Below are 26996 nucleotides of genomic sequence, written 5' to 3'. Positions count from 1 at the left end.
AGACCACTGCAGCTTTCACGGTTTATTGATCGCTCATACAACCTAAATGAATTTTGGCTCCTTTTCTTGTCACTAATAAAGCTTTCTTTTGGTGCTATTTGATTGCTGCTGCGATTTTTACTTTTTATTATATTCATCAAAAAAGACATGAATTTTGTCAAAAAAGATGATTTTTTTAACTTTCTGTGCTGACATTTTTTAAATAAAGTAAACTTTCTGTATACATGCAGCACGAAAAATGTGGACAAACATGTTTTTAATAAAAAAAAAACCCATTCAGCCTATATTGATTGGTTTGGGTAAAAGTTATAGCGTTTACAAACTATGGTGCAAAAAGTGAATTTTCCCATTTTAAAGCATCTATGACTTTTCTGACCACCTGTCATGTTTCATGAGTGGCTAGAATTCCAGGATAGAATAAATCCCCCCCAAATGACCCCATTTTGGAAAGAAGACATCGCAAAGTATTCACTGAGAGGCATGGTGAGTTCATAGAAGATTTTATTTTTTGTCACAAGTTAGCGGAAAATGACACTTTGTGACAAAAAAGAAAAAAAAAAGTTTCCATTTCTGCTAACTTGCGACAAAAAAAAAATGAAATCTGCCACGGACTCACTATGCTCCTCTCTGAATACCTTGAAGTGACTACTTTCCAAAATGGGATAATTTGTGGGGTATGTTTACTGTCCTGGCATTTTGGGGGGTGCCTAATTGTAAGCACCCCTGTAAAGCCTGAAGGTGCTCATTGGACTTTGGGCCCCTTAGCGCAGTTAGGCTGCAAAAAAGTGCCACACATGTGGTATTGCCGTACTCAGGAGAAGTAGTATAATGTGTTTTGGGGTGTATTTTTACACATACCCATGCTGGGTGGGAGAAATATCTCTGTAAATGAAAATTGTTTGATTTTTTTTTACACACAATTGTCCATTTACAGAGATATTTCTCCAACTCAGCATGGGTATGTGTAAAAATACACCCCAAAACACATTATACTACTTCTCCTGAGTACGGCGATACTACATGTGTGGCACTTTTTTGCACCCTAACTGCGCTAGGGGGCCCAAAGTCCAATGAGTACCTTTAGGATTTCACAGGTCATTTTTGTTTCAAGACTACTCCTCACGGTTTAGGGCCCCTAAAATGCCAGGGCAGTATAGGAACCCCAATAATGACCCCATTTTAGAAAGAAGACACCCCAAGGTATTCCGTTAGGGGTATGGTGAGTTCATAGAAGATTTTATTTTTGGTCACAAGTTAGCGGAAAATTGATTTTAATTGTTTTTTTTCACAAAGTGTCATTTTCCGCTAACTTGTGACAAAAAATAAAATCTTCTATGAACTCACCATACTCCTAACGGAATACCTTTGGGTGTCTTCTTTCTAGAATGGGGTCATTTGTGGGGTTCCTATACTGCCCTGGCATTTTAGGGGCCCTAAACCGTGAGGAGTAGTCTTGAAACCAAATGTCGCAAAATGACCTGTGAAATCCTAAAGGTACTCATTGGACTTTGGGCCCCTTAGCGCACTTAGGGTGTAAAAAAGTGCCACACATGTGGTACCGCCGTACTCAGGAGAAGTAGTATAATGTGTTTTCAGGTGTATTTTTACACATACCCATGCTGGGTGGGAGAAATATCTCAGTAAATGACAATTGTTTGATTTTTTTTACACACATTTACAGAGAGATTTCTTCCACTCAGCATGGGTATGTGTAAAAATACACCCCAAAACACATTATACTACTTCTCCTGAGTATGGCGATACCACATGTGTGACACTTTTTTGCAGCCTAGGTGCGCTAAGGGGCCCAACGTCCTATTCACGGGTCATTTTGAGGCATTTGTTTTCTAGACTACTCCTCACGGTTTAGGGTCCCTAAAATGCCAGGGCAGTATAGGAACCCCACAAGTGACCCCATTTTAGAAAGAAGACACCCCAAGGTATTCCGTTAGTAGTATGGCGAGTTCATAGAAGATTTTATTTTTTGTCACAAGTTAGTGAAAAATGACACTGTGAAAAAAACCAATAAAAATCAATTTCCGCTAACTTTTGACAAAAAATTAAATATTTTATGAACTCGTCATACACCTAACAGAATACCTTGGGGTGTCTTTTTTCTAAAATGGGGTCACTTGTGGGGTTCCTATACCGCCCTGGCATTTTACGGGCCCAAAAGCGTGAGTAGTCTGGAAATCAAATGTCTCAAAATGACTGTTCAGGGGTATAAGCATCTGCAAATTTTGATGACAGGAGGTCTATGAGGGGGCGAGTTTTGTGGAACCGGTCATAAGCAGGGTGGCCTTTTAATTGACAGGTTGTACTGGGCCTCATCTGATGGATAGGAGTGCTAGGGGAGTGACAGGAGGTGATTGATGGGTGTCTCAAGGGGTGGTTAGAGGGGAAAATAGATGCAATCAATGCACTGGGGAGGTGATCGGAAGGGGGTCTGAGGGGGATCTGAGGGTTTGGCCGAGAGATCAGGAGCCCACACGGGGCAAATTAGGGCCTGATCTGATGGGTAGGTGTGCTAGGGGGTGACAGGAGGTGATTGATGGGTGTCTCAAGGTGTGATTAGAGGGGGGAATAGATGCAAGCAATGCACTGGCGAGGTGATCAGGTCTGGGGTCTGAGGGCGTTCTGAGGGTGTGGGCGGGTGATTGAGTGCACTAGGGGCAGATAGGGGTCTAATCTGATGGGTAGCAGTGACAGGAGGTGATTGATGGGTAATTAGTGGGTGTTTAGGGTAGAGAACAGATGTAAACAATGCACAAGGGAGGTGATCTGACGTCGGATCTGCGGGTGATCTATTGGTGTGGGTGGGTGATCAGATTGCCCGCAAGGGGCAGGTTAGGGGCTGATTGATGGGTGGCAGTGACAGGGGGTGATTGATGGGTGGCAGTGACAGGGGGTGATTGATGGGTGATTGACAGGTGATCAGTGGGTTATTACAGGGAAGAACAGATGTAAATAATGCACTGGCGAATTGATAAGGGGGGGGGGGTCTGAGGGCAATCTGAGCGTGTAGGCGGGTGATTGGGTGCCCGCAAGGGGCAGATTAGGGTCTGATCTGATGGGTAACAGTGACAGGTGGTGATAGGGGGTGATTGATGGATAATCAGTGGGTGTTTAGGGTAGAGAACAAATGTAAACAATGCACTTGGGAGGTGATCTGACGTCGGATCTGTGGGCGATCTATTGGTGTGGGTGGGTGATCAGATTGCCCGCAAGGGGCAGGTTAGGGGCTAATTGATGGGTGGCAGTGACAGGGGGTGATAGATTGGTGGCAGTGACAGGGGGTGATTGACAGGTGATCAGTGGGTTATTACAGGGGGGATAGAGGCATACAGTACATGGGGGGGGGGTCTGGGGAGAATCTGAGGGGTGGGGGGGGATCAGGAGGGAGCAGGGGGCAGTTTAGGGAATAAAAAAAATAGTGTCGACAGATAGTGACAGGGAGTGATTGATGGGTGATTAGGGGAGTGATTGGGTGCAAACAGGGGTCTGGGGGGTGGGCCTGAGGGGTGCTGTGGGCGATCAGAGGGCAGGGGGGGGAATCAGTGTGCTTGGGTGCAGACTAGGGTGGCTGCAGCCTGCCCTGGTGGTCCCTCGGACGCTGGGACCACCATGGCAGGAGGCAGCCTGTATAATAGGATTTGTATACATTACAAAGCCTATTATACGTAATCATCGGCGGATTTCTGTATTCCTCCGCCCGCCGGCGCTGCTAAGTGGCCGGCGAGCTGGAGGCTAAATCCCCGGCCATCGATCCCCGGCGGAGGATCGCGTCACGGATGACACAATCGCTCCGCCCATGATCGTACAAGGACCGCCGCCTCTGTGCATGCGGCGGTCCTTGCGGGATCCACTTTCCGGCCGCCCCTGTGCAGTGGGCGGTCGGCAAGTGGTTAAGCTGACATTAAGGGCGCGAAAGAAGACTTGAAAAATTGCAACAGGCTGTCCGCATTTTGGGATTGCCTGAGAAGACACAGGGCTCCCTCCCTGAAGAATTTACTGAAAAGGCTTTTTGGGCGGGAATGTTTTACCTGTTTGAATTGTTACATGGGCCCATCGCACTGGCTCAGTTTGCTGGCATGAAGAGGCGCCTGCATGAAGCATCCCTCACGTACGCCAATTTGTTACCAGCAAGGCTGCGGATTGTTGTGGAAGGGCGCCCATACTTCACAGGTCTAGGAGAAGCTTTGGAATGGCTAAAAGCCAGGCCACCTGCTCTGAGTGCCCCACGGGTAAATGCTTCATAGTAGTTGGATTTGCCTGTGGCTAAGATGTTTTTGGGGAACCCTATTTTGTTTCTCCTTCCCCCATATATCTGCACTCAGCTTTGTTACATGGACCGGGTAAAGTACAATGTCATACGTATGCTTCTGTACCTGCTTCCAATTTGCATACAAATACTCTTTGAAATGCTACTTGCGACACCCAGCAACATGCCCCTCTGGGAGTATTTGTTAAACCTGAGCCAGTCTCTGGTGAAGAGATAATCCGCAAGACATTTACAATATGCAAAACACATCTAAGGAAACTCTGTGCCGGTGATATGGCCAATACTGATCGTTAAGCCTGATTAACGCACTAAAGAATATACCTTGGAACTCATTATACCCCAGTTGATATATGTCTCCCTTTGGTGCTTGGAATTCTCTGATCCTCATGTTATACCTGGTCGGTCTGAGTGCATAAAGCTATTAGGCATATGTTTATTCTATCTGCACAAATCAGTCTCAGGCTCTCAAGGCTTTTGGGGGGTTGTAGGGGTATATTGTATACTTGTTTTTATGTTAGAGACTTTGCTGTTTATAATACGTTATGGACACTTAAATCTTAAAAGGCCAGTATACCTGTTGCAACTATTTCACTGGTTAAAATTGTGAAATAGTACTCTGCAGTGCGTAGTTGATGCATGGCTATTTCCCTAAACTTCCTATTCCCTATCCACTCCTGTCTATACCACAGGACTTCGAGGAAGCTCTGTCATCGCTGGACATATATCTCCTAAATATCACTGATATCAGTGCTGGAGAGGCGGTGCCCAGGGTAGACAAGGTGCTGGAGAGGCGGTGCCCAGGGTAGATAAGGTGCTGGAGAGGCGGTGCCCAGGGTAGATAAGGTGCTGGAGAGGCGTTGCCCAGGGTAGACAAGGTGCTGGAGAGGCGGTGCCCAGGGTAGACAAGGTGCTGGAGAGGCGGTGCCCAGGATAGACAAGGTGCTAGCGAGGCGGTGCCCAGGGTAGATAAGGTGCTGGAGAGGCGTTGCCCAGGGTAGACAAGGTGCTAGCGAGGCGGTGACAAGGGTAGATAAGGTGCTGGAGAGGCGTTGCCCAGGGTAGACAAGGTGCTGGAGAGGCGGTGCCCAGGGTAGATAAGGTGCTGGAGAGGCGTTGCCTAGGGTAGACAAGGTGCTAGCAAGGCGGTGCCCAGGGTAGACAAGGTGCTGGAGAGGCAGTGCCCAGGGTAGACAAGGTGCTGGAAAGGCGGTGCCCAGGGTAGATAAGGTGCTGGAGAGGCGTTGCCCAGGGTAGACAAGGTGCTAGCAAGGCGGTGCCCAGGGTAGACAAGGTGCTGGAGAGGCGGTGCCCAGGGTAGACAAGGTGCTGAAGAGGCAGTGCTTCTGCAGTAATACCCTGGTAATGCCAAGGTAATGGGCTTTATGGGGAATATTGTGTTCTCAATTCCAGTGGTATTACCACAGATTTCCTTTGATTTAGCCTCATCCCCAACTCCATCCACACCAGTACTCACAATGATGCAAGACGTCATGGAAAGGAAGGCACTAGCAACCTTTTATTCCGGTTATCAGACCCAAATTTAAACATTAGCTACTCTCTTTTTGTAGACAGTATAGCTAAGTGCTATGCCATCTAATAATATATATTTATTAAATAGCTCCTATTTCAGTTTAAAACAACATCATTTTCTTTTAGACTGAACTTCTTAATGAAATAAGGGACTCCTATGTATGGCAATGACCTACTATAGCGAGAATCTGTAGATCCACAGATATGATGGAGAGTGTGGCAAAATCCAGCAGATTACTCACACGTCATTCTGTGCAAATTCCTCACAATCCCATACACAAGGAATTAATCTATCAAACCCATTAAGCGCATTACAGCTGAAAGTTTCACTTCTAGAGAATCCATATGCAGCTTTTATAGCAAAGATCACAAGTCCTTGATGTTAAAATAGGCTAGCAACTAGCCCAAGAGACACAGCGATAAGTATGTGATACACAGCATAGTGGTGGGTTTAGAAGACAGAATAGAGTATATTATTATTATTATTGATTTATAAAGCGCCAACATATTTCGTGGCGCTGTGAGTATATAATTTATTGCACACTGCCTAATAGTACAGAGATATATGTGGCAGACCATCCAGTCAGAATAAATCTTCTCATATTATTGCAGGGAAGTGCAGATTATTTCAGCATATCACATAACTAGGGGTAATTAAAAAGTCCATTAACCACGGGAGTACATTTTTAAGAAATTGCTTTAAATGTATCATTTTCACTTGCTACTTTGCAAACATCTTAGTAGATCATACAAATCAGATTAATTATGTAAAACTAAACTCCAAGCTCGGAGTGAGTCAACCCCCTTACCATTCCTGCCAGCTTAGGTTTGGTTCACACTGCCATGCTAAACGGACTGTTCTGTCGGATCACAACTGACCCCAAAAACAGACACTTTCAGTCTGGAATGGATTCGGCTGATTCGCTCTGTTGGGATCGTAACACAAAAATCTGACAAGGTACAATAATTATGTATAAATGATTTATTCAGTGTTTGCTCATTGTAAAATCTTTCCTGTCCCTGATTTACATTTTAACATTTATCACATGGTGACATTTTTACTGCTGGCAGGTGATGTCACTGGAAGGAGATGCTGCTTTTTTGGCAGTTAGAAACAGCTATTATTTTCCACAATGCAACAGGGCTACCACAGTGTGATGTGAGTACCTCAGTACTGTGAGGTGCTGGCATCACACTGTGGGAGGGGTTTCACCCCAATATCAGCAATACAGAGCCCCCTGATGATCCGTTTGAGAAAAGGAATAGATTTCTCATGGGAAAGGTTCAATTCTTGGTTACGGTTTCTCTTTAATGCAAACCTAAATGGAATGGGCAGCACGGTGGCGTAGTGGTTAGCGCTATCGCCTTGCCACGCTGGGTCTGGTTTTGAATCCCAGCCAGGTCAACATCTGCAAGGAGTCTGTATGTTCTCCCCGTGTCTGTGTGGGTCTGAGTCTCATATTTTAATTTTCAGTTTAAAGTAAGTAGGTACTCACCTAAGGAGAGGGAAGGCTTTGCATCCTATGGAGCCTTTCCGCTCCTCTCCTGGTCCCCTCATTCCTCCACAGGCTCCTGCGTTTAAATTTCCCGCCACAGGAGGCTTCGGAAGTCTTCAGGAGCCTGAGTGCTCCCCAAGACGGGCGGCTCCGTACTGCGCATGCGCGAGTGTGCAAGAGAGCACTCCGAAGTGGCAGAGAGCAGTATCCGAGCCATCAGTCGGAGAGTACTTATGAGGGAGCCAGCGGTGAAACGCGGGGACCGTAGGAGGAATGGGTAAGTATCTTAGGTATTCAGTGTATAAAAAAAAAACCTTCAGACTTCATTTCAGGATTTCATTACAGCAATTACAGCCTGATGTAAAATCTGCTTTGTTGAGATGCAAAAACACCACAGAAGAAATTACCCTTTGAACTTTTCAGCTCTAAAACCTTATCGTTAGTCTGTTTTTCACTCAGATAAGCGGGTTTTCCTTCTATTTACTTTTCAGTAAGCGTGGGTCACATATGGCTATAGGGAGAGGGGATGTCTTGTACTGGAACACATTTGGCTACTGAGAAGGGGGCTATACTGAGGAGGGGGCTTATACACAAGTCAATTACTTTTTTTCTGGTTTCTGAGGGAAAAGTGGGTACCTTGGCTTTCATACGGGCCGCCTTATATTCGAGCATATACGGTACTTAGCACAATATATGCATAAACTCACTTCTCCACTAAAACACATCTATTTCTGTTATTTTAACTTGTTCTTCCAACTCTGGCCCCATCTATCGTTAAAGAGCCACCCTATCCACAAAAAACATCCTGTTATAATCACATAGACCCCAAAAGTTCCAGCAATCGTGGTACTATGGGGTTTACAGCTACATCTCTACTGGCATTTGGAAGCAGGCCACCATATGATGCCCGGTCTAACATGGTCACTTTTGGTAGTGAGTATAGCACTTGCTGTCCACTTCAGCACTGATGTGCAGCTGTTCCATCTACTGACCTGTCCATCAGCATATTAGCTGGTGGGGATTTGACCTATGCGGGGGGAAAAGAAATGACGATGACACATCGGCACAGGGACATTGGGGCGCAGCACAGAATACTGTGGATGGTGGTGAAGTCAGGGCAGTTTTAATGAAGCTGAGCAAACTGTCTAGCCTGATGAACAGTAGGGTCAGGTGGCCTCAAGTTTCAAGGTCCCTGTAGGGAAGGTATGGAGATTTGTGGGTACAATACTAGGTTTTAGGGGGGAGAAAGAGGTTAATTTTGAAAAAAATATTCTAGGACTACGGTTTGAGACATTTTTGCTATTGGTAGTTTACAATCCTTATTTTTGTCCAGACCAGAGAGACAAATGTACAAGTTGAAAGAGTAACAGGTTGCTGTGAAAGCGGAGGTTAAAAATGCATTCAGGTAGCACAGTGGGGAAACTACTATATAGTTCTTCCAAGTTATTTGCTAGTCATAACAACATTCCATAGTGCACTGGTAACCTCTGACTGAAGTGGACAAGAAAGTCTACAGCTGTAGCCCAAAATGCAGTTTTTAAAGCGAACTCTAAGCTAAAGGGATATGGAGACAGACATGTTTATTTCCATTTAAACAATGCAGATTGCCTGGCTATTCCTGCTGATTCTCTGCAACTAATATTTTAAGCCATAGACCCTGAACAAGCATGCAGATCAAATGTCTTAGGCCCGGTTCACACTTGCGGTGGCCCTCCGGAATCGCCGTGCCGGAGCCGCACCGCCTGCAGAACGGACGGAACGGACGCACGGCATAGCAATTAAAGCCTATGCGTCCGTTCACATGGGTCCGTTCTGCAGAACCGGAGCCGGACCGGATCCGGGCCGGATCCGGACTCCGGCCTCCGTTCCAACATGCGCTATTTTTTCATCCGGCCCTCCGGCAGCCGTATCCGGGGCGGAGCCGGACTGCACCATCCGGCCAATACAAACAAATGGGAACCGGAGGCCGCACAACACACTGGCTGAGAAATCCGGATGTTTTACCCCACTTCCTATGCGGATTTTTGCGGCGATATTGGCTGGGGACACATGGGCAAGCATTTTGGAGTGGAGCAGCACGAGCTGGAGGTGTTGGCAGGATGTTGGCAGCATGTCGGAGGTGGAGGTGAGTGCTAAACAGCAGAGGGCCTGATTCCACAGGTCCCCCTTCTGCTGACCTCCCAGACCCCAACATTTTTTTTTTTTTTTACGTTAACTTTGCCAAACGGATCCGGATCGCATCCTGATTACCACCTGATGCAACCTGACCGGATCCGGATCGGATCTGGATCAGAACCGTACGGTTCCGATCCGGATCCGGTCCGGATCCGGTCAGGTCATCCGGTCCGTTTGGCAAACAACCGCAAGTGTGAACCGGGCCTAAAGGTGGCCACTAACGATCCAATTTCTAGTGAAAAATCGTTCGAGCGATCAGAAAATTCTGATTGGACGAAATATCATTCACTACACCATCAACGAACCAATGTTTGCTTCCTATCTATCATAACCAACAAGAAAATCCAATTTTTGATTTGACGAAAATACAATCGGACGAATATTTATGTAATCGTTTGTAATTGATTGTGCCTATCAATGGAGATTATTTACCACCAATCCGATCAGAATATCTGATCGCTCGAACAATTTTTAGCTAGAAATTGGAAAATTAGTGGCCACTTTAAGACAAATCTAAAAAGATTATCTGCAAGATCAGCAGAAAAGCAAGGCAACTGGTATTGTTTAAAAGGAAATAAATATGGCAGCCTCTATAGGTCTCTCACCTCGGTTTCCTTTTAATGCTGGAGGTATATAGATGGGCCTCCTGGACTTACTGCAGCCTTGAAGGATACCTGCAACGAGATGGATATGGAGGCTGACATATTTATTTCCTTTTAAGCAATACTAGTTGCCTGGCTATCCTACTGATCCTCTGCCTCTAATAGTTTTAGCCCTAGACCCTGAAAAAGAATGCAGCAGATCAGGTGTTTTTGACATGATTGTCAGACCTGACAAGATTAGCTGCATGCTTGTTTTTTGTGATATTCAAACACTACTACAGCCAAATAGATCAGCAGGGCTGCCAGGCAACTTGTATTGCTTAAAAGGAAATACATATGGCAGCCTCCATATTCTTCTCACTTCAGATGTCCTTTGAACTGATCATATACTTACATTTAAATTAGAATGCTTGGGAAAAATAAAAAAAAGTTACAACTACATAATTCTGGTTACAATATATGCCTCTGATCCATGTCTTACAGAGTCATGCCATTTTTCTACACTTTTAACCCTGATTCCCAGAATTGCTTCCACTAATAGCAGACAGCATACTGCATGACCTCCCAGCTCACCTGTCAATGAGGGAGACTTCCTCAGAGGTCACATAATACAAATAGCAGACCTCTGCACTGGTTGAGATGCACAGGTGAGGGTAGCAGAGCATGAACTGTAGTGAAAATAAGGTCATGAATTAAATTGCTTATTTTTTTTTTTACAATATTAATTTATAAATTATTTAGTCAGTGTTTGCCCACTGTAAAATCTTTCCCCTCCCTGATTTACATTCTGAAATTAATCACATGTGGCAACAATTAGTACTGGCAGGTGATCTCTGCAGAATGTCAGTTTACTGAGAATTCTATACACAGAGGGAGAACTGCTTGCTTGGCAGTTGGAAAACATCAAAATTTCCCACAATGCAATGAGGAGAACTGCTTGCTTGGCAGTTGGAAACAGCCATTATTACCCACAATGCAACGGGGTTCAAAGACAGCAAACGATCAGGACCATGGTCATGACATCACACTGTGGGAGGGGTTTCACCACAATATCTGCTACACAGACCCCCTGATGATATATTTGAGAAAACTTAAAGATTTCCTGTTGGGAAGGGGGTATTGGCTACTGATTGGAATGAAGTTAAATCCTTGGTTAAAGTTCCTCTTCAACTCATAGGACGCATCACAAGCAGAAATAGCATGGCACCCTAACACACAGAACACAGTCCTTTTGTAACACTGATTAATACTATTTAGGTATTATTCTGCCTAAAATTTCAATTTCAGCTAAAATATGCAACAGGTTTTCTGTGAAAATATTCTCAAAATTCTATTGCATTTATTGACTTTATTTACAGGGCGAATGCTGGATATACTAGAATGTCAGGAAACAATGATATTCGCTACATAACCGTCGTGTAAACTTTTAAGTCTGCACAGTGCATTACCGAATAACATAAGGTTAAATCTTTTGCTTGAAAACAAGGTGATGTGAATTGTCACTTGGTGGCCAATTCGGTATATACCTTTGGTCTCTCCATCAATGAAGATGACTTTGTATTAATTGAATGTGCCATCCCATTTTGTGACTGGATGTTTGACCACAGGCCCAAACAACACAATAACACTTTTTTTTACCTCAGAAAACACTATAGTTTTCTGACATGATCCTGTAACGTGAGCTGTATTTGTATAATGCCTCCACACTTCTTACCAGGAACACTATGGTAACATTGAAATTAGTGATGTATCGGAGGGAAGAATTGTCCTCCTAGCAACAGATGTTTCCCCAGGAGATCATAGTGGGAGGTAAGGTAGGCAGGCTCAGGAATCCTCTGAACAAGGTGGCTGTCCTCTACAGAGGTAGTCAACACATAGTCCTGCCTTTAACAGGAAACAACTGGTGGCAGTTGATACTCCCAGTTTTAGGAGGAAACACAGTTTTCGCCACACATTTTCTCAATGCCTTGGTAACTATTAAGGCCTCTGATTTTATAACAGGAAGAGAAGCCTTCTAGGCTTACAGTGTCTTCAGAATTATGCATATCTAATCAATACACAATGCTCTACCTGACTGACATAGTTTTAGGATGACATTAAATATAAGATATTCTACCAGCATATATGTATGTATGACATCATGTTCTGCCTCATGACATCACATTTGTTAAAGAGACAGGTAAGAAAGCACAAGCATATACAGCCCAGCACAGATGAGCATACATTCCTTTACACATCTATGAGATCTTCACCATAGCACAGCAACATTTTATCTTTTATTCATTACTGTACATAATATTAAGCTAAACTCTGGTGACAGATTCATGGCTCACAGTTATACATGCCTTGAAATTTCTATTGACTAAACAGTATAATCTGTATTTTAGCTACAAGCAAACATGCATTGATGACCTGAATCTAATTATTTGAACACCTTAAAGCCTCTCCATCCTTTGCTGCCTCCCCCATTGCAGTATCTATTAACCCTGCGTGCCGCTTCACACACAGCACCGAAAGCTGAACATTGCCAGCAGCCCAGTGGAGCCGGCTCTATTTATAGCTGCAGCTGTCAGTTTCACGGCTGTGTGAAGCATCATCCTTTGGCTGAGCAGTTAGTACAATGGGAACCGGTACCCTGAAAATAGCAGAATAACCCGTTCGGAGCCAGGGGAGGCCTGCCGCACTGGTACTACAGGAATTACTGCAACAGGAGCACAAAAACAGACAAGCAACATAGCAGGTGCAGTTGCCTAGACATAGCAAAGTATTCTTACATTGCTGCATGCTCTTGATGCCTCAATATGGGATGAAGAGTCTAGCAACCTCCCTCTGCACAGAGATGCATCTCCATGTTCTGTAGAGCCAGTAATGATGTGTATAAAATGGCTGGAGCTTAGCCCCGAAGATCTGCGCTGCCTCTCAGAGAGAAGGGTAGAGATAGCAGCAGCTACCTGGACTCACCATCCCCTCTCTTCTGCTGGTCCATGCAAGATTCTGTCGATCCATCCTGAGTGATGCTCGTGACCCTTTACTCCTGGGTTTAACCCCCCCTGTGTGACAGCTGCAGTCTCACATCTGTCTCCCTCTGCGATATCAGCACATTGGCTCCTATCTTTGGGGGGGGAGGAAGGGGGGTTCCTTGGGTGGTTGAAGGAGACCCTTTGCTTTGTGTGTCTCTCACTCTCCCTCTCTCTCTCACACACACACACACACACACACACACACACACACACATCCCCTCCCCCTCTGTCTCTCTCTTTCCCCTCCTTCTCACCCTCTTTATTTCAGTATTTCTCATTTACACTCCTATTCACGCACTGTGGACAGTAGTTTCATTTTGATTTAATAACTATTGTTTTCTTTAGTTGGATCTTTTGCTACACCTGAAAATACCTGAATCTTATTAACAGTTCTTTTTATACTGCACATAAAGCATGAACATTTCTAATGATCTCCACTATATATATATATATATATATATATATATATATATATATATATATATATATATATATATATATATATATATATATATGCTAGATCAGGGGTGCCCATTGAGTAGATTGCGATCTACCGTTAGATCGCAAAGGGAGATCCCGACTTTACTACATTTTCCATTCTGTATATACAATTGTGTTCCTAAAATTGTACATAGGTAGATCATTTTCACTTGCTAATTTTTAAAGTAGCTCACAAGCCAAAAAAGTGTGGGCAACTCTGCACTAGATTGTATTACTTGAAGTCCTGAAAGGTCCTAAAAGTTTGGCAAAACTCTTCAGGTAGACCCATGAGAGTTCCCATCTGACATCAGTGTGACACACTGCGGCTGATTTACTGAAGAAGGAATGCAGGGGAGGACAGTAGTGAAGCATTGTTGTGTTCAGGTCATCCACCAGCATCACAAAAAAACGAACTTCTCATAAAAACATAGTAACCAAGCAGCTCAGGGTGACCCAAACTACTAGGAATGTATAGGGGGATGAAAGGAACCAAAAAGCCCTCCTACTAAAAAAGCAAAGCTTGGTGTAATTGCCTTCTTAAAAACATAAATTGCGTTTCATGCTCATTTATTAGTATATATATATATATATATATATATATATATATACATACTGTATATATATATATATATATATATATATATATATATATATATATATATATATATGCTATACAGCAGCAGTTGTTTGGCACCTGTAATTTCTTCTTGGCTGTAATATTATATTTATTTAATACACTACTTCTGGATTGGACTGTTAGAGCCCCACAGTGCACATGGACTTAATTAGCCAAAGGTCATTAGTATATTTAGGCTGGGCAACACATTAGTGTGACTACGGGCGGGATTAGATCGTGAGCTCTTCTGTGTGACATAATTATGTAGTCTGCACAGTGATACGGAAGATGTTATCACTATGTAAATACATTATAATTATATAAAAAATTATATAAAAATAAGTTTGTTATCCATTATTCTAATATAATTAAACACAGCTACCTCAAAGACTACAGAGGGCTGGAAGAAGCACCAGGTAAGAACAAGTCCACTTTTTCGTTCCAGTTCAGGTGTGCTTTTTGTAGTAAACACAGACCAAACATGTGTCGTGATTATGATGTACAAAGTCATAAGTGACCTACTGTGAGAAATGACATTACAAGTGCAAGGGCATGTTTCACAGTTCTACTCATTAGAAAAAATACTGACATGTAACCTGATCAACAGTGAATTTCAGGAGCAGGATCCACTTTTTTTTAGTTCCATTCTCATGTCTGATCCAACCTCTGGAGCTGCAACTTCCACTATAGGTAACCTAATTATGTAGTCCATTATCACATGCTCAGTTTCTATTGCTGAAGTTTGACAGAAGATCACTTTGAGGGTTTTTTTCAGATTGACATCTAGCAATTATTTGCAATTGAAGAGAATGGGAAGGTTTAGAAAGATGTTTGTGTTTCAGCTCTTTTTAGTCTAGATGTTTGGTGGCTCAAACATTGTAATTGAAGTTACTGGAAACACACTCCCAAATGTCTCAGAACTGCAAACTCTTTGTTTAATGAAAATTCTAAAGTCACATGCACACGCTAAACTAGTATTATTCATCATGAACAAGTTTGTTCCTTTGGGTGACACTGCGGTACTTTGGGTGAGCTACAAGCAAACGTGTCCAATAGCTACAGCTGGGCAATGCATCGGTTGCCATGAGAAAGAGAGTAGGGATGAAGGTGCAGAGCGTGATGGGTGTGGCTTCTGAAAGGCAGGGTGAGGAGGGAAGCGAAGCACTCGGCGGGAGGGCATATGGGGAGCACCTGAACACATGTAACCAAAATAGTCCTAAATGTCGTCTTGAACGAGTTCAGTTTTTGCAATGTGTTTTTAGACACCCAAAGGACCAGTAAAAAAATGAATTATCCCAGAATCCACCAACATTACAGTACAAAAGACTCAACACACTTGATTTATACCTTAGAAAGGGAAGGTCAAAGGGAAGGCTTTGAAGAAGACGATGGATGAGATGGAACAGTAGTATAGTAAAGTATATTATCCTGATCATACGCCTTATGAAGCTCTGTATTTATTATCAGTGTAGTGGCGCAGACACTGAAATATTACTGGCTTTCTCAAATATCTTAAAGAAGACTTGAGACAGCCCAGAGTGAAAATTTTAGATTGAACAGGTTGTGGCCTTAATCCTGCTGCTTATTTTCACCCAAGGTCCTTTATTGCCTATGGAATACTTCCTGTCAAGCCATTATGTCTAATCCACACTTTACTCTCCATCTGCCTCATACAGTCTACCCACTTTTCATAACACCACTCCTTTGGAGCCACCATCATAATTCCACAAATTTCCTCTATTGTGACCAGCCATCCAGTAGTCATACTGTGCTTCCTGCCAGCCGTCATGCAATTCCCCATTCACTACCTAGCCCATGTCTTATCCCTTGCAACTCGCAGTTCCACAACCACAGCACTAGAACCTTAATACAGACCCTGTAGGCACAAATGATGTGTTGTTAACATGGCTGTGTTGCTTTTTTTTGCAATGTTCAAAATAGCCATTATAACTATACATGGTATTTCTGTGAACAGTTCAGGTCAAATATGGGGTTTGGCTTCCGCAATGGGGTAGGCTAGAAACACATTTATCCAGAAAATCCAAACTACTCTCAAACCCCCCTCCTCTTAAAGTAAACCTCTGGTATGCAATATGTAAACTGTAATCTTGTACTTAAATACAATAAATAATGATGTGGCAGCGCTTTTTTGGGGAGGGGGGATGGGGGGGGGGGCATACCTGCGCCTTGTAGTTACACATTATCAGATCTTTGCCTTGTCTCTCACATGGGTCCCTATTCATTTCAATTCTTCTCCTAGGAGATAATTTCTCATCTTCTATATAAAATAACTTTTCAGCATTCTGCAATTAATAAGGTACCAAAAACTAAGTTAAAAAAGTGCTGGAAAAATTATTCTGAGTATTTTCTTGCTTGCTGTTGGCCTACAAGGTATTTTATCATCTGGAGAAAACTTAGGAGAAAAGGTGAACTCAATAACAGCCATGTGATCCCCGCCTCTCTGCTAGAGGCAGTACCAGCAATCCATTGTGCTATTTCAGTCTGGTTCAGTCCCCGACTCACGTGACTGAAGCAACTGGTTCAGTTGCGTGAGTCGGGAACTGAACCAGTTACCGGGGCTGATTGCAGCTGAGCGGCAGACTGTGGGAGGATGGCAAGGGACTTAGACGTGCTTATGCGGCTGGAGGAAGCTCCGGGTAAGTATCAAATCTTTCTTCTTCTAGGCCTCTGGTTTCCTTTAAAAATAATTTGGCTGGAACTAGGCTTTAAAGCTGAACGTATATTTAGTTCAGAGTGTTTATCTACATTTACTACCTCTCTGCCTAAAGGCAAATACTTCATTTTTAATACTTAAAACAGTCTGACCTTGCATACTTTATCTTTGTTGCAGCAATATGTGGTAAGGAAACATCCTAGTAAAGTAACCTACTTGTAGCAGAGACATCTCCAATCTATACCACTTGCATAGAGAGCAATGGGCATTCACCTCTGCCACATGGCTACTACATGCACTCTCCTCATGGGTGGCTCAGAGAAGTGAGTGTAATTTCACAAGACATGACTCCCTTTGGACAGGCTATGACAGAAGTCCCGGCTACATACACAACTTCCAAACTAACTGAACTCTGCTCTGTGAGATGAAACTTTGTGATTTATTATTCATGCAACTATTCATAGAACGCACAGACTGCTATTTCCAGCAAGCACAGGTTAGAACCTCTACCACTTATTTTTACTATCGCCCCTCTTCTCATTGTGTTTCATATCCTGTTGCTTTGCCATGTGATCCTCATAATTCAGAGAATGCTCTTTCATACTTATGAGGACAGTATGCTGTATGTATTAGCATCCAGCATGCATTTAAGTGGTATATGGTATACATTAGCAAAGTGTTTGTTTTTCTCAGACCAGTATTCTCTTTTTTAACCACTTGCCAACCGCCTCACGCAGATTGGCGGCGGCAGAGCGGCTCTGTTGTTCCTCCCGGATGCAATATAGCGTCATGTCATCAGGGAGTGAGATTAGACGGGAGCTCGCAGTCACACGAGCGCGAGCTCCCGTCACTGTAAACAGCCGGCCCCAGCGATCAGCCTGCCAGTAGATGATCAGCGCTGGCAGGCTGTTTTTTTTTCATTTATATACAAGATTGTATTTATACAGTGCTGACATTTAACGCAGCACTACGTATTGCCTTGTCACTTAACTTTCCCTCGGAAGGGCTCACACTCTAATCCCTGACATAGCCATACGTCTATGTATGTGTAGTGTAATGTATGTAACGTAGTGTAGGGCCAATTTAGGGGGGGGGGTGGGAGGATTAAAAAATGCTAAAAAAACCTAACAATCACAGCAGCAATCCAATACCACCAAAAGAAAGCTCTATTTGTGCAAAGAAAAGGGGGTAAAATTAATTTGCGTGGTAAGTTGTATGACCGAGCAATAAACCATTAAAGTTGTGAAGTGCCAAACTTTTAAAAAATGGCCTGGTCACTAGGGGAGTATAAACCTCTGGTTCTTAAGTGGTTAAGATAGAAACTCTCAATTTACGCATACTATATGCTGTTACGATAATCTTACTGAGCATGTATATTTTGTATAATGATAATAAGTGGGGAAGCTATTGCAGGGCTGTGCTCCATATACGGCTGGCTGTTTATTGACAAGTTTTGTGGTTCATGTGCCCTTTAATATAGAAACATATTATACATTTGCTTAGATAGTTGATTTATTTTCTGTGTGCCAGTGCAATGCATTGTATAACCCTATATTTGAGAGGTTTGGGTGTTGAGATCATCTCCTTAGGAATGTAATCCTTTATATATTATTTTCTTTACTCCATACATTGAAATATTGCAGCCTAATCACCTACATAGGCAGCTTTATGTGAATGGTGGACTTTCCCAGAATAATGGTGACATTGGCGGGAAGCAAAGTATTAGTTTACAGCCTTAAATCTCAACAACAAAATCATAAAAACTCAATTAAAAGTAATGGAATTTTTGGGAATTACTTTATCACCTTTTCCCTGTTAATGCTACCAGAACACCAGCAGCCTTTCCTCTGTACCTATGCTCAGCCTTATATTGGTAATCTGCTGGATAAGGTGAGGGATGTAAAACAATGCAGCAGTTCTTTAAAAATGAAGGTGAACATCCTAGTGCAGCCCATAACTTTGTTAGGAAACCATCTCAGCTCTTCATGAACAAACTGGAAGTCATTTGTTGTCACTGTGTTGTGTGAAGGAGCACCCATATTACAATACAGTATTTCCTCGTATGCCTAACCAGATCACATCAGAAAAGTAGCACACTGAGTGTTGTGTACGTTTCCACAGTGAGACACTCCACAAATCAAAAGCAAACCACTGTACTCTTCTGCATTTAAAACAATTGTGATTAAGGCAAATACAATTTCCCTTTACATGATTTCCTTCCCACATTGCACCGGGGAGCAGCATTCCAGCAATATCTGGCCCATAATGCACTGTGTATGAGCATTTCAACAATGCTCTTCTCACAATACACTGAGAATTAGCACTCCAAGAGTTAATGGGCTTCATAGAACTATGGCAAGTCCTTCATCTGGGCTTTATTCAATGGGAAGCGCAATTATAGAAATACTTGAGGTGTTTTAAGACAAATTTGTCCTTACATTTTTTTTACTGCAGACAACTGCTGTGCCTGTAACACCCCAGCCATTTCTAATTCAGACAATTTCATTAGGCACACAATCAGACCTAAGAGTCAGTTACTGAGCCAAAGTTAGGTATAATATAATAAAAGTCTTCCTCTTCCTTATAGTGTGTCACAGCATCTACAGGACCCTGTTACATCCCAGCATTCCAGACCACCCACACCGAGTTACAGCTTCAAAGTAGCCTCCTAAAGTGTGAGCTATTCTCCAGCTTCCCTTGTAGTGTATGACAGTATAAGTTGCCCTCATAGTATCTCCCAGTTTTGTAATACTAGTTGAAGTGTGTCGCTATTGGGTATTCCAGCTTTGCAAGGTGCCTGGTAGGAGTGAAGAGATTAGAGCAGAGTTGTCAGAGAAGATGGGGGAGGAGAGCAAAGTGGTCCTGGATGTGGGTGAGGGTGGTTTTCAGCTGCAGTTCTGGAGACCTGTTCCCACTCTGTTAGCAGGCCAGGTTGTACGGCTAGTAAAATGAAAATAATGGGGAATTGTGTGAGGACCACAACTTCTACTTAGACTCTAACCTCCTATAGATAGTGCTCCCTCGTCTGATTTTTTGTTATTGTGCTGGCTTTATTAAAGGTATCTAATGGAACAGTGCCATGGAATAAGGCAAGAAAGCAAGAAAATAAGAGATGTTGAGCTATTGTAGATAGAAAAAAGGTGATTTTGATGGACTCTTTAAGTGGTAAGAAATTCAAAATGTAATATCTGCTCTTAAACATTAAACACAGCACAAGAACTTCTTGGAAAAATAATTATGGGTATAAAGTTACTGAAAGGGTTAAAAACTAGAAGCTACTTGATAAGAGTTTGCACAAAATTATCGGGATGGATTGATGGCTATAATAATCAGGGATAGTATGGCACTAGTTTGTTGTAGGAAACAGATCTCGTTGATTATTAGGGTAGCAAAAAATATTTTTCTCCTTGAGTTGAAAAAGCTGCCATGGCTGCTCAGCTGATGGATTTGCTGTCAATAATTCCTGCTTTAGTACATGATCATGACTAGCAAATAAGAGCCTTACAACATAACACCTGATCAAAACGATCACATGCTTCTCCCACAGATCTGCTACATGAATATAACATAAGTCTACCACACACACTACATGTTGGGTTAAACTCAGCTGCGTCAGGTGACAAGGACTTCCCCAAGCAAAAATGTAGCATGTGTACGGGTGTCCCCCAAAGTCACTGAAAAATGCAGCATTCCAGATCTTTAACAATGCTCAACCGACCCCTAGCGCACTGTTTTCCTACTCACCCCTCCCTCCAGAAGTAAAGGAAATACCTTGGCAGCCTGTACTGCACACGAAGTAAAGGCTCCAGGCTTGAAAATAAGTGCAAATGCTGCATACGTCGTCACGGCGTTGGTAAAGAATTATAACAGGCTTCAAATTGAAATTAAATTATAGATTTTAATAACATTACATTAAAAAAGATGTGTGCCTCACCAAAACATGTTTAGAGCAGTTTTAGAAAGAAGAATTTCACTGTAAGCCCTGATCATCTTTCATACATATAAATCAGGGTTTCCCACAGATCTCTGCAAGAGCTGCAGTTCTGAGTCACGACACACTTTATATGTATACATACCACGTGCGGCATTGTAAGTCAAATCATGGCTATCTGATGAGAGGACCACTGAGTTAGGCTTTGAAGGTTTTCATCATTAGCTGTGTGTAGAAAAGCTGTGTACTGCCCAGACTATGTGGCCAGATCAGTGGGCCTGAGCAGGCAAAGCTCTTTAGCGCGGCAATAGCAGTGAGTCAGCCTGAACAACAATGTGAAATTCTTGAGTCAAAATCAGCATCCTTACTGAAAATGCGTAGAGACATCAAACAGGTTGTGTGTGTATGCACATTACCATATGTGTATACTGGGTTATTATAGTATTAACAGACAAAACAGACTGCATAATGGGGAAACGCTCTTCACATGCAATCACACACATAAGGGAAAAAAACAGAAAAGGTTATTTATTTATTTATTATGTTCGTATAAAGCCGAATCATTACAGAACATTATACAGTGTACATTTCAAGGGATACTGAAGGGGGTCGGGGGAAAATGAGTTGAAGTTACCCGGGGCTTCTAACGGTCCCCCGCAGACATCCTGCGCCCGTGCAGCCACTCACCGATGCTTTGGCCCCGCCTCCAGTTCACTTCTGGAATTTCAGACTTTAAAGTCTGAAAACCACTGCGCCTGCGTTGCCGTGTCCTCGCTCTCGCTGATGTCACCAGGAGCGTACTGCGCAGGCACAGACCATGCTGGACTTATGCTATACACTCCTGGTGACATCAGCAGGATCGAGGACATGGCAACGCAGGCGCAGTGGTTTTCAGACTTTAAAGTCTGAAATTCCAGAAGTGAACTGGAGGCAGGGCCAAAGCATCGGTGAGTGGCTGCGCGGACGCAGGATGTCTGCGGGGGACCGTTAGAAGCCCCGGGTAACTTCAACTCATTTTCCCCCGACCCCCTACAGTATCCCTTTAAGGATCATATTAGTGCATTTCCTGAAGAAACTTACAAACTAATTCCCTAGTCTAATGCACACTTACAGGCATACAAATGCACACTCTAAGGGCCCTTTTACACTTAATCAGTTGGTGTGCGTTAGTATGCGTTAGTACGCGTTGGTATGCGTTAGTACGCAGTTTTTCCATAGCAGTGCATTGTGAAAAAGATTTCAGTTAAAACGCGTTAAAGAAAGGTGCCATAAGAAAACATGGGCATTACTTTGAAAATCAGTTTTCTTTCCGTTTTAACTGAGAGCAACTGATTAAGTGTAAAAGGGCCCTAAGGCCACTCTGGGCAGCAGCCAATGGAACTACCAATATGTTTGTATATGAGAGAAAACTCAAAGGAGATTCACAAACCAGACTCACAGCTGTAAAGAAAGCCTGCTGTTCACACGGATGTCATGACACAGTAAAAGATTTTGTGGCATGGTAACGGAATGTTTGGTAATGTGCTATTTTTTGTTACAAGCAGAGACAACCACTTTTTCCTATACAAGTAACATCCTCAGTTACACAAAGATGTCACACAGTAACTAGACCCAGCCCTCCGGGCCACTGTAGGTCAGCAAAACACAAACACCACTGTGCTCAAAGATGTGTAAAAGACAACAGCCTCACTGAAGGTCTTTGACACAATAACATTCAAGAAAAGCTCCTAACTTAAAGCTCAAAACTTTTGGAAACTTTTATGGAATTTTGATACTATCGAACAAAATATTTCAGAACATCTTACAAGTCTTTCTCAATTATTTGTTACAGTTTTATGCTGCGATATGGAAATGCATTATAACTGATAGGCCACATTAATCAGCGGGCTTGTTCAGAACTAATGTGTTTTTATTCCATTCATAAATAAAAACTTGGAGCTGCATGCTTTGTTCTCACGCTGTTCTTGTTTTTGTACTATAATGTATTATTGGCGGCCATAGGCAGTGAACGTGCAGTGGAAAATGTGCAAGAATGTGGTTTAAAGTGTGAACAAGACTAAACAAATGGCTAGGTGTATACTGGCGCAGTGTGTTGCATTGGGCAATATAATCGCATAGCAAACACGATGCAATGATATTTTTATTGTATGTTCACATTGGTGTGTTAGCAGTGCGGTGGTATCTATCTGCATAATGTGAGGCATGCTGTGTGGTACCGGCCAACTTGTGTGTTTGCAGCTGCAGTAAGGCATACCTTTCATTCACTGTACGCTTCACTGAATGCGTCGCATGGCATGCATAATGAACAACTACCCCATTTCCCCTCCGTTGTGATCCTGTTTTTACAGAGCACACAATTCAATGCGCACCTAGCCTAAATCATCTTCTCATGTAAGTATGGATATTGGTTTGTCTCTCAAACTGCATCAAAAAGTACACTGGACAACCTACTTAGAATCCCCTGAATAAATAATTAGCTCTCGGTGCTTTACCACTCCCCCTAAAATGCCTTAGAATATTTGTGAGCAATAAGTGACACCAACTGTGTCACTGACAACTGTGCCTCCCTGGGACAAAAGAAGACATCAAGTTAAACTCACCTATGTCGCCACCTCTCGCCAATGCACTGCATGCTGCTACCCATCTTCCCGAGACTTCCACCTTCACAGCAGATCTTCTGATTATGAAGGCAGAAGTGCAGTAAAGATGGAGAGCAGCGTGCATAGTTGAGTCAACACTCTCTGCCGCGGCCCACGCCCAACAATACACAAGTGAAAATGAATTTCATAGTCGTCAGCACATCACTTCTGGTTACCCAGTACACTTATGGAGTATTCAGTTTACTGTATTTTTGATAGTTGTGTTTTAAGCAGATGAGTCTCCCCATTTACATCCTAATGAAGAGAATAGCGCACCATTTGCAAGGGTCCGCACAGCTTCCTGAAACAGATGCTTTATTTCTGTGCTCACATCTAAATTAAACTGCACACGTCTAAAAACAAATGGTGTGATCTGAGTGGGTAGGATCTGCTTACCAACTGCATATGTGAAGACAGACAAACTGGGAACGGCAATATTTGATGAATCCACGGTGCATCTGTAAATGTATGCATATCAAATATGCTTTCCGCACTTTACGAGTTTAATTGCAAGTGTACAGTATGTGTTCTTACAATTATTATACTGCATGTAAGTTACAATATAAAAGTCTTACTAATGTAACACATAAAACAAAGCCCACATCAAATCACTGTGAAATAACAATTATTCTTATATAGAAACAGCCATGACTTAGATTTGTGATACGCAAGCCACTTTGTACTTTAATGTTAAAAAAAAAAAAAAAAACATGTGATATTTCCGTTTCAATTTGCAGCAAGCTATAAATGTCTAGAATTGTCAAATACATACATACGTTTTTCCCAACCATGAAAACCACAGTCCCTTGGTGCACACTTTATAGTACAGACTGGCCAGAAATCACTGTCTTCTTAAGGGAAGGAACACACTAGGCAGAATCACAGAAGCACGTAGTGGAAAATGCATATGCGATTCTGCCTAATGTGTTCCTACTCTAACTCTCCTCAGCATTATACAATTACCTGCACAAAGCAGGAGGCTTTGCAGCTATTCCTACACACTTAGACTAGTGACTGCAGCAAACTCTGAGGCCGGGTTCATACAACACTGCAGATGTGCAATGGAAGGTCATAGCGGACATGATGTCCAATCCTGTGTGACTGCCCCATTGTTTGCATATGTCAGTTGGTGTCTGAAGTAAAGGTGGCCATACACTTATAGATTTGCAGCAGATTTGACCATCAGATAGATTTCTGTCAGATGCCTGTCGAGTGGAATCTGACAGGAATCTATCTGATGTGTGCCACACAATAGGAACAGATTTCCAATTAATTCCAGAATGAAATCTATTGGAAATCTATTAAAATGAAATCTACTGGAAATCTATTAGAAATCGATCTAAATGCATTATTGGACCATTAGATCCAATGCAACTCTATGGGCCATCGATCTGCTGCCAGCAGCAGATCGACCTAGATTTTCCATCCTGTCAGATCCTGTAGATCAAATCGATCGAAATCGGCCATAAATCTATCGATCAATTGAATCGATTTCCAATCGATGTCTGAAATCGACCATTGCATGGGCCCCTTAACAGACATGTCACAGATAGCATGCTAGTATGAATGTAGCCCATAGGTCACCCTGTGGAATGACTGTGTTTGTCTGTACACACACAAATAAGTTAATAAAAACTCAAACAATGCTTGTCCAGATCGTTGTAATGTATAGGTTTGAAGTGTGGAGGCTGAATTTTTATTCAACAAAACAGTACATTCACTTTAACTTCCAGTTATAAATATAACTGCAGAGAAATGGAAGGCAACACAGCATAATATTTTTCAATTGACTTTTATTCCACAAGGCAGAGGTGGCATTTCAGTTTGATAACCTTTCTCAAGCTATTTAGGGCATTCAGTAGAATATAAACTTAAGCAGAGCTTTCATGTAGTGATGTTACTTCTGTACCATAAATCCCCACAAAAAAACCTCAAAATATCAGCTGTCCTGATTTTATATAGATCATTGCAAAGTTTCATAAAATAAAAAAGCTAGACATTGAAAATATAATTAGCTAACTTAAATCTACAAAATGATCAGACAAAGACAATTATATTAGATGCAGTTGACGATTAGACATAGCTGTCTTAAGGTATTGTAATATATCAAAACTCTGATGTCACTCAGAACTATGAGTCACTTGAGCTAGCGTGATACAACTGTCATTGTTCTTACATGACACCATGAATTCTAAAAGTGTCACTTCTTCCCCCAGAAGTCAATCTAGAGAGCTATCTTGCCTCAACCCATCAGTACCAGTGATGTCTGCCAACTCAGAAGGTAGAGATCAACGAGAAAACCAAATTCCACCGGTACCTAGCTAGACAATCCATGTGGGCGACATTGTATTTTGTCCATGTCAAAAGTTCCTACAGAGGCTATATGAGCTGCATAACTGGACCATGGAGCAATGTAAGAAGGTGGCCTGGCCTGAGGAATAATATTTTATTCCTAAAAGAAAAAGAGGGAGGTACCACTAGACCACCAGGAAAACCCTAAAGGAGGAAGGGGAAGTACCATTAGCCTACCAGGGAATGCTATTGCATGGGGGGAGGGGGGAACTAGACTACCTGGGAGATCTGTATGAAAAACGATGCTCACTAGGGCTACCCAAAATACCGTTAAGGGGAAGGGGGGGACCATTGGACTACCAGGGCCTACCTTAAAGGGAACCCAAGGTGAGAGGCTGCCATATTTATTTCCTTTTAAACAATACCAGTTGCCTGGCTGTCCTCCAAATCCTGTGTCTCTAATACTTTAAGCCATGTAACAGATCAGGTACTCTGACTCAGATTTAACTGGATTAGCCATATGTTTGTTCCAGGGTTTTGACTCAGAAACTACTAATACCAGAAAATCAACATGGCTGCCAGGCAACTGGCATTGTTTACAAGGAAATAAATATGGCAGCCTTCAAATCCCTCTCACCTCGGGTTCGCTTTAAAGCGAAAGAAGGGAGACCACTAGACTACACAGAAAAGTTTGCAGGACCCCAGGAAAACATCTAAATGGGAGCTATAACAAAAATAGGGGGGCTATTAATTTAAAAATGCCTTTTAGCCATATCTTATAACCCCACTCGCTTTTGAAACCATAACTCCAGCACATAAAGCAACTAATTTTGCTTTCTTAAAGTGAACCTCCAGACTAAAAATCTACTCAGCAGCACTGAAAGGGCTTGGTGTTTCTTTAACAGTTTCATAAGCATCAGAACTTTGTTTTTTCTTACCCAAGCCTCATTTTTAGCTGCACAGAAGAAAACTGCCCGGGCATTTTTCCCCTGATGCTGTGCAAAACATGATGGGACTTCTGATGTTCTTGTTCTGCTGTTTTGGTGCAATTTTTTTTTCCATTTTGAATTTGAGATTTGAAGTCTAGCGCGCAGCTGGGAGGGGTTATCAGGACACAGGACAGTTGGAACTGTGTCTCGTGCTCCCGTCACATCCCTTCAACCAAAAAGATGGCTGCCCCCATGAAAAAGATGGCTGCCCCCATGAAATCACATACATTTGCCTGTTCTTTTAAAACATGGTGGGTAAGAAATTATATT

The 26996-nt window shown here is 42.6% G+C and overlaps 1 protein-coding gene across 7 annotated transcripts in view; it reads right to left on the bottom strand.

Annotated features, from left to right (window-relative positions):
- Nucleotides 1-26996, bottom strand: part of ARHGEF9 (Cdc42 guanine nucleotide exchange factor 9) — a 662656-nt gene that overhangs the window by 365781 nt on the left and 269879 nt on the right. Inside the window, exon 1 of one of the 7 annotated variants that reach the window (XM_068247547.1) lies at nucleotides 13037-13222. The exons of 4 other annotated variants lie outside the window; for them this stretch is intronic. Coding sequence is in view for 1 of the 3 variants with exons in the window: in XM_068247544.1 (XP_068103645.1) it covers nucleotides 13047-13091 (45 nt within the window). In the remaining 2 variants the exon portion in view is untranslated. Of the gene's footprint in view, nucleotides 1-12859; nucleotides 13223-26996 lie in introns of those variants that run through there. 2 more of the 7 variants (XM_068247544.1, XM_068247548.1) reach the window with 2 other exon arrangements.

This window comes from Hyperolius riggenbachi, chromosome 8 (genome assembly GCF_040937935.1).
Source record: "Hyperolius riggenbachi isolate aHypRig1 chromosome 8, aHypRig1.pri, whole genome shotgun sequence".
Lineage (NCBI taxonomy): Eukaryota > Metazoa > Chordata > Amphibia > Anura > Hyperoliidae > Hyperolius > Hyperolius riggenbachi.
The sequence above is the reverse complement of the archived record's forward strand: the minus strand, read 5'-3'. Positions and strand labels throughout refer to the sequence as shown.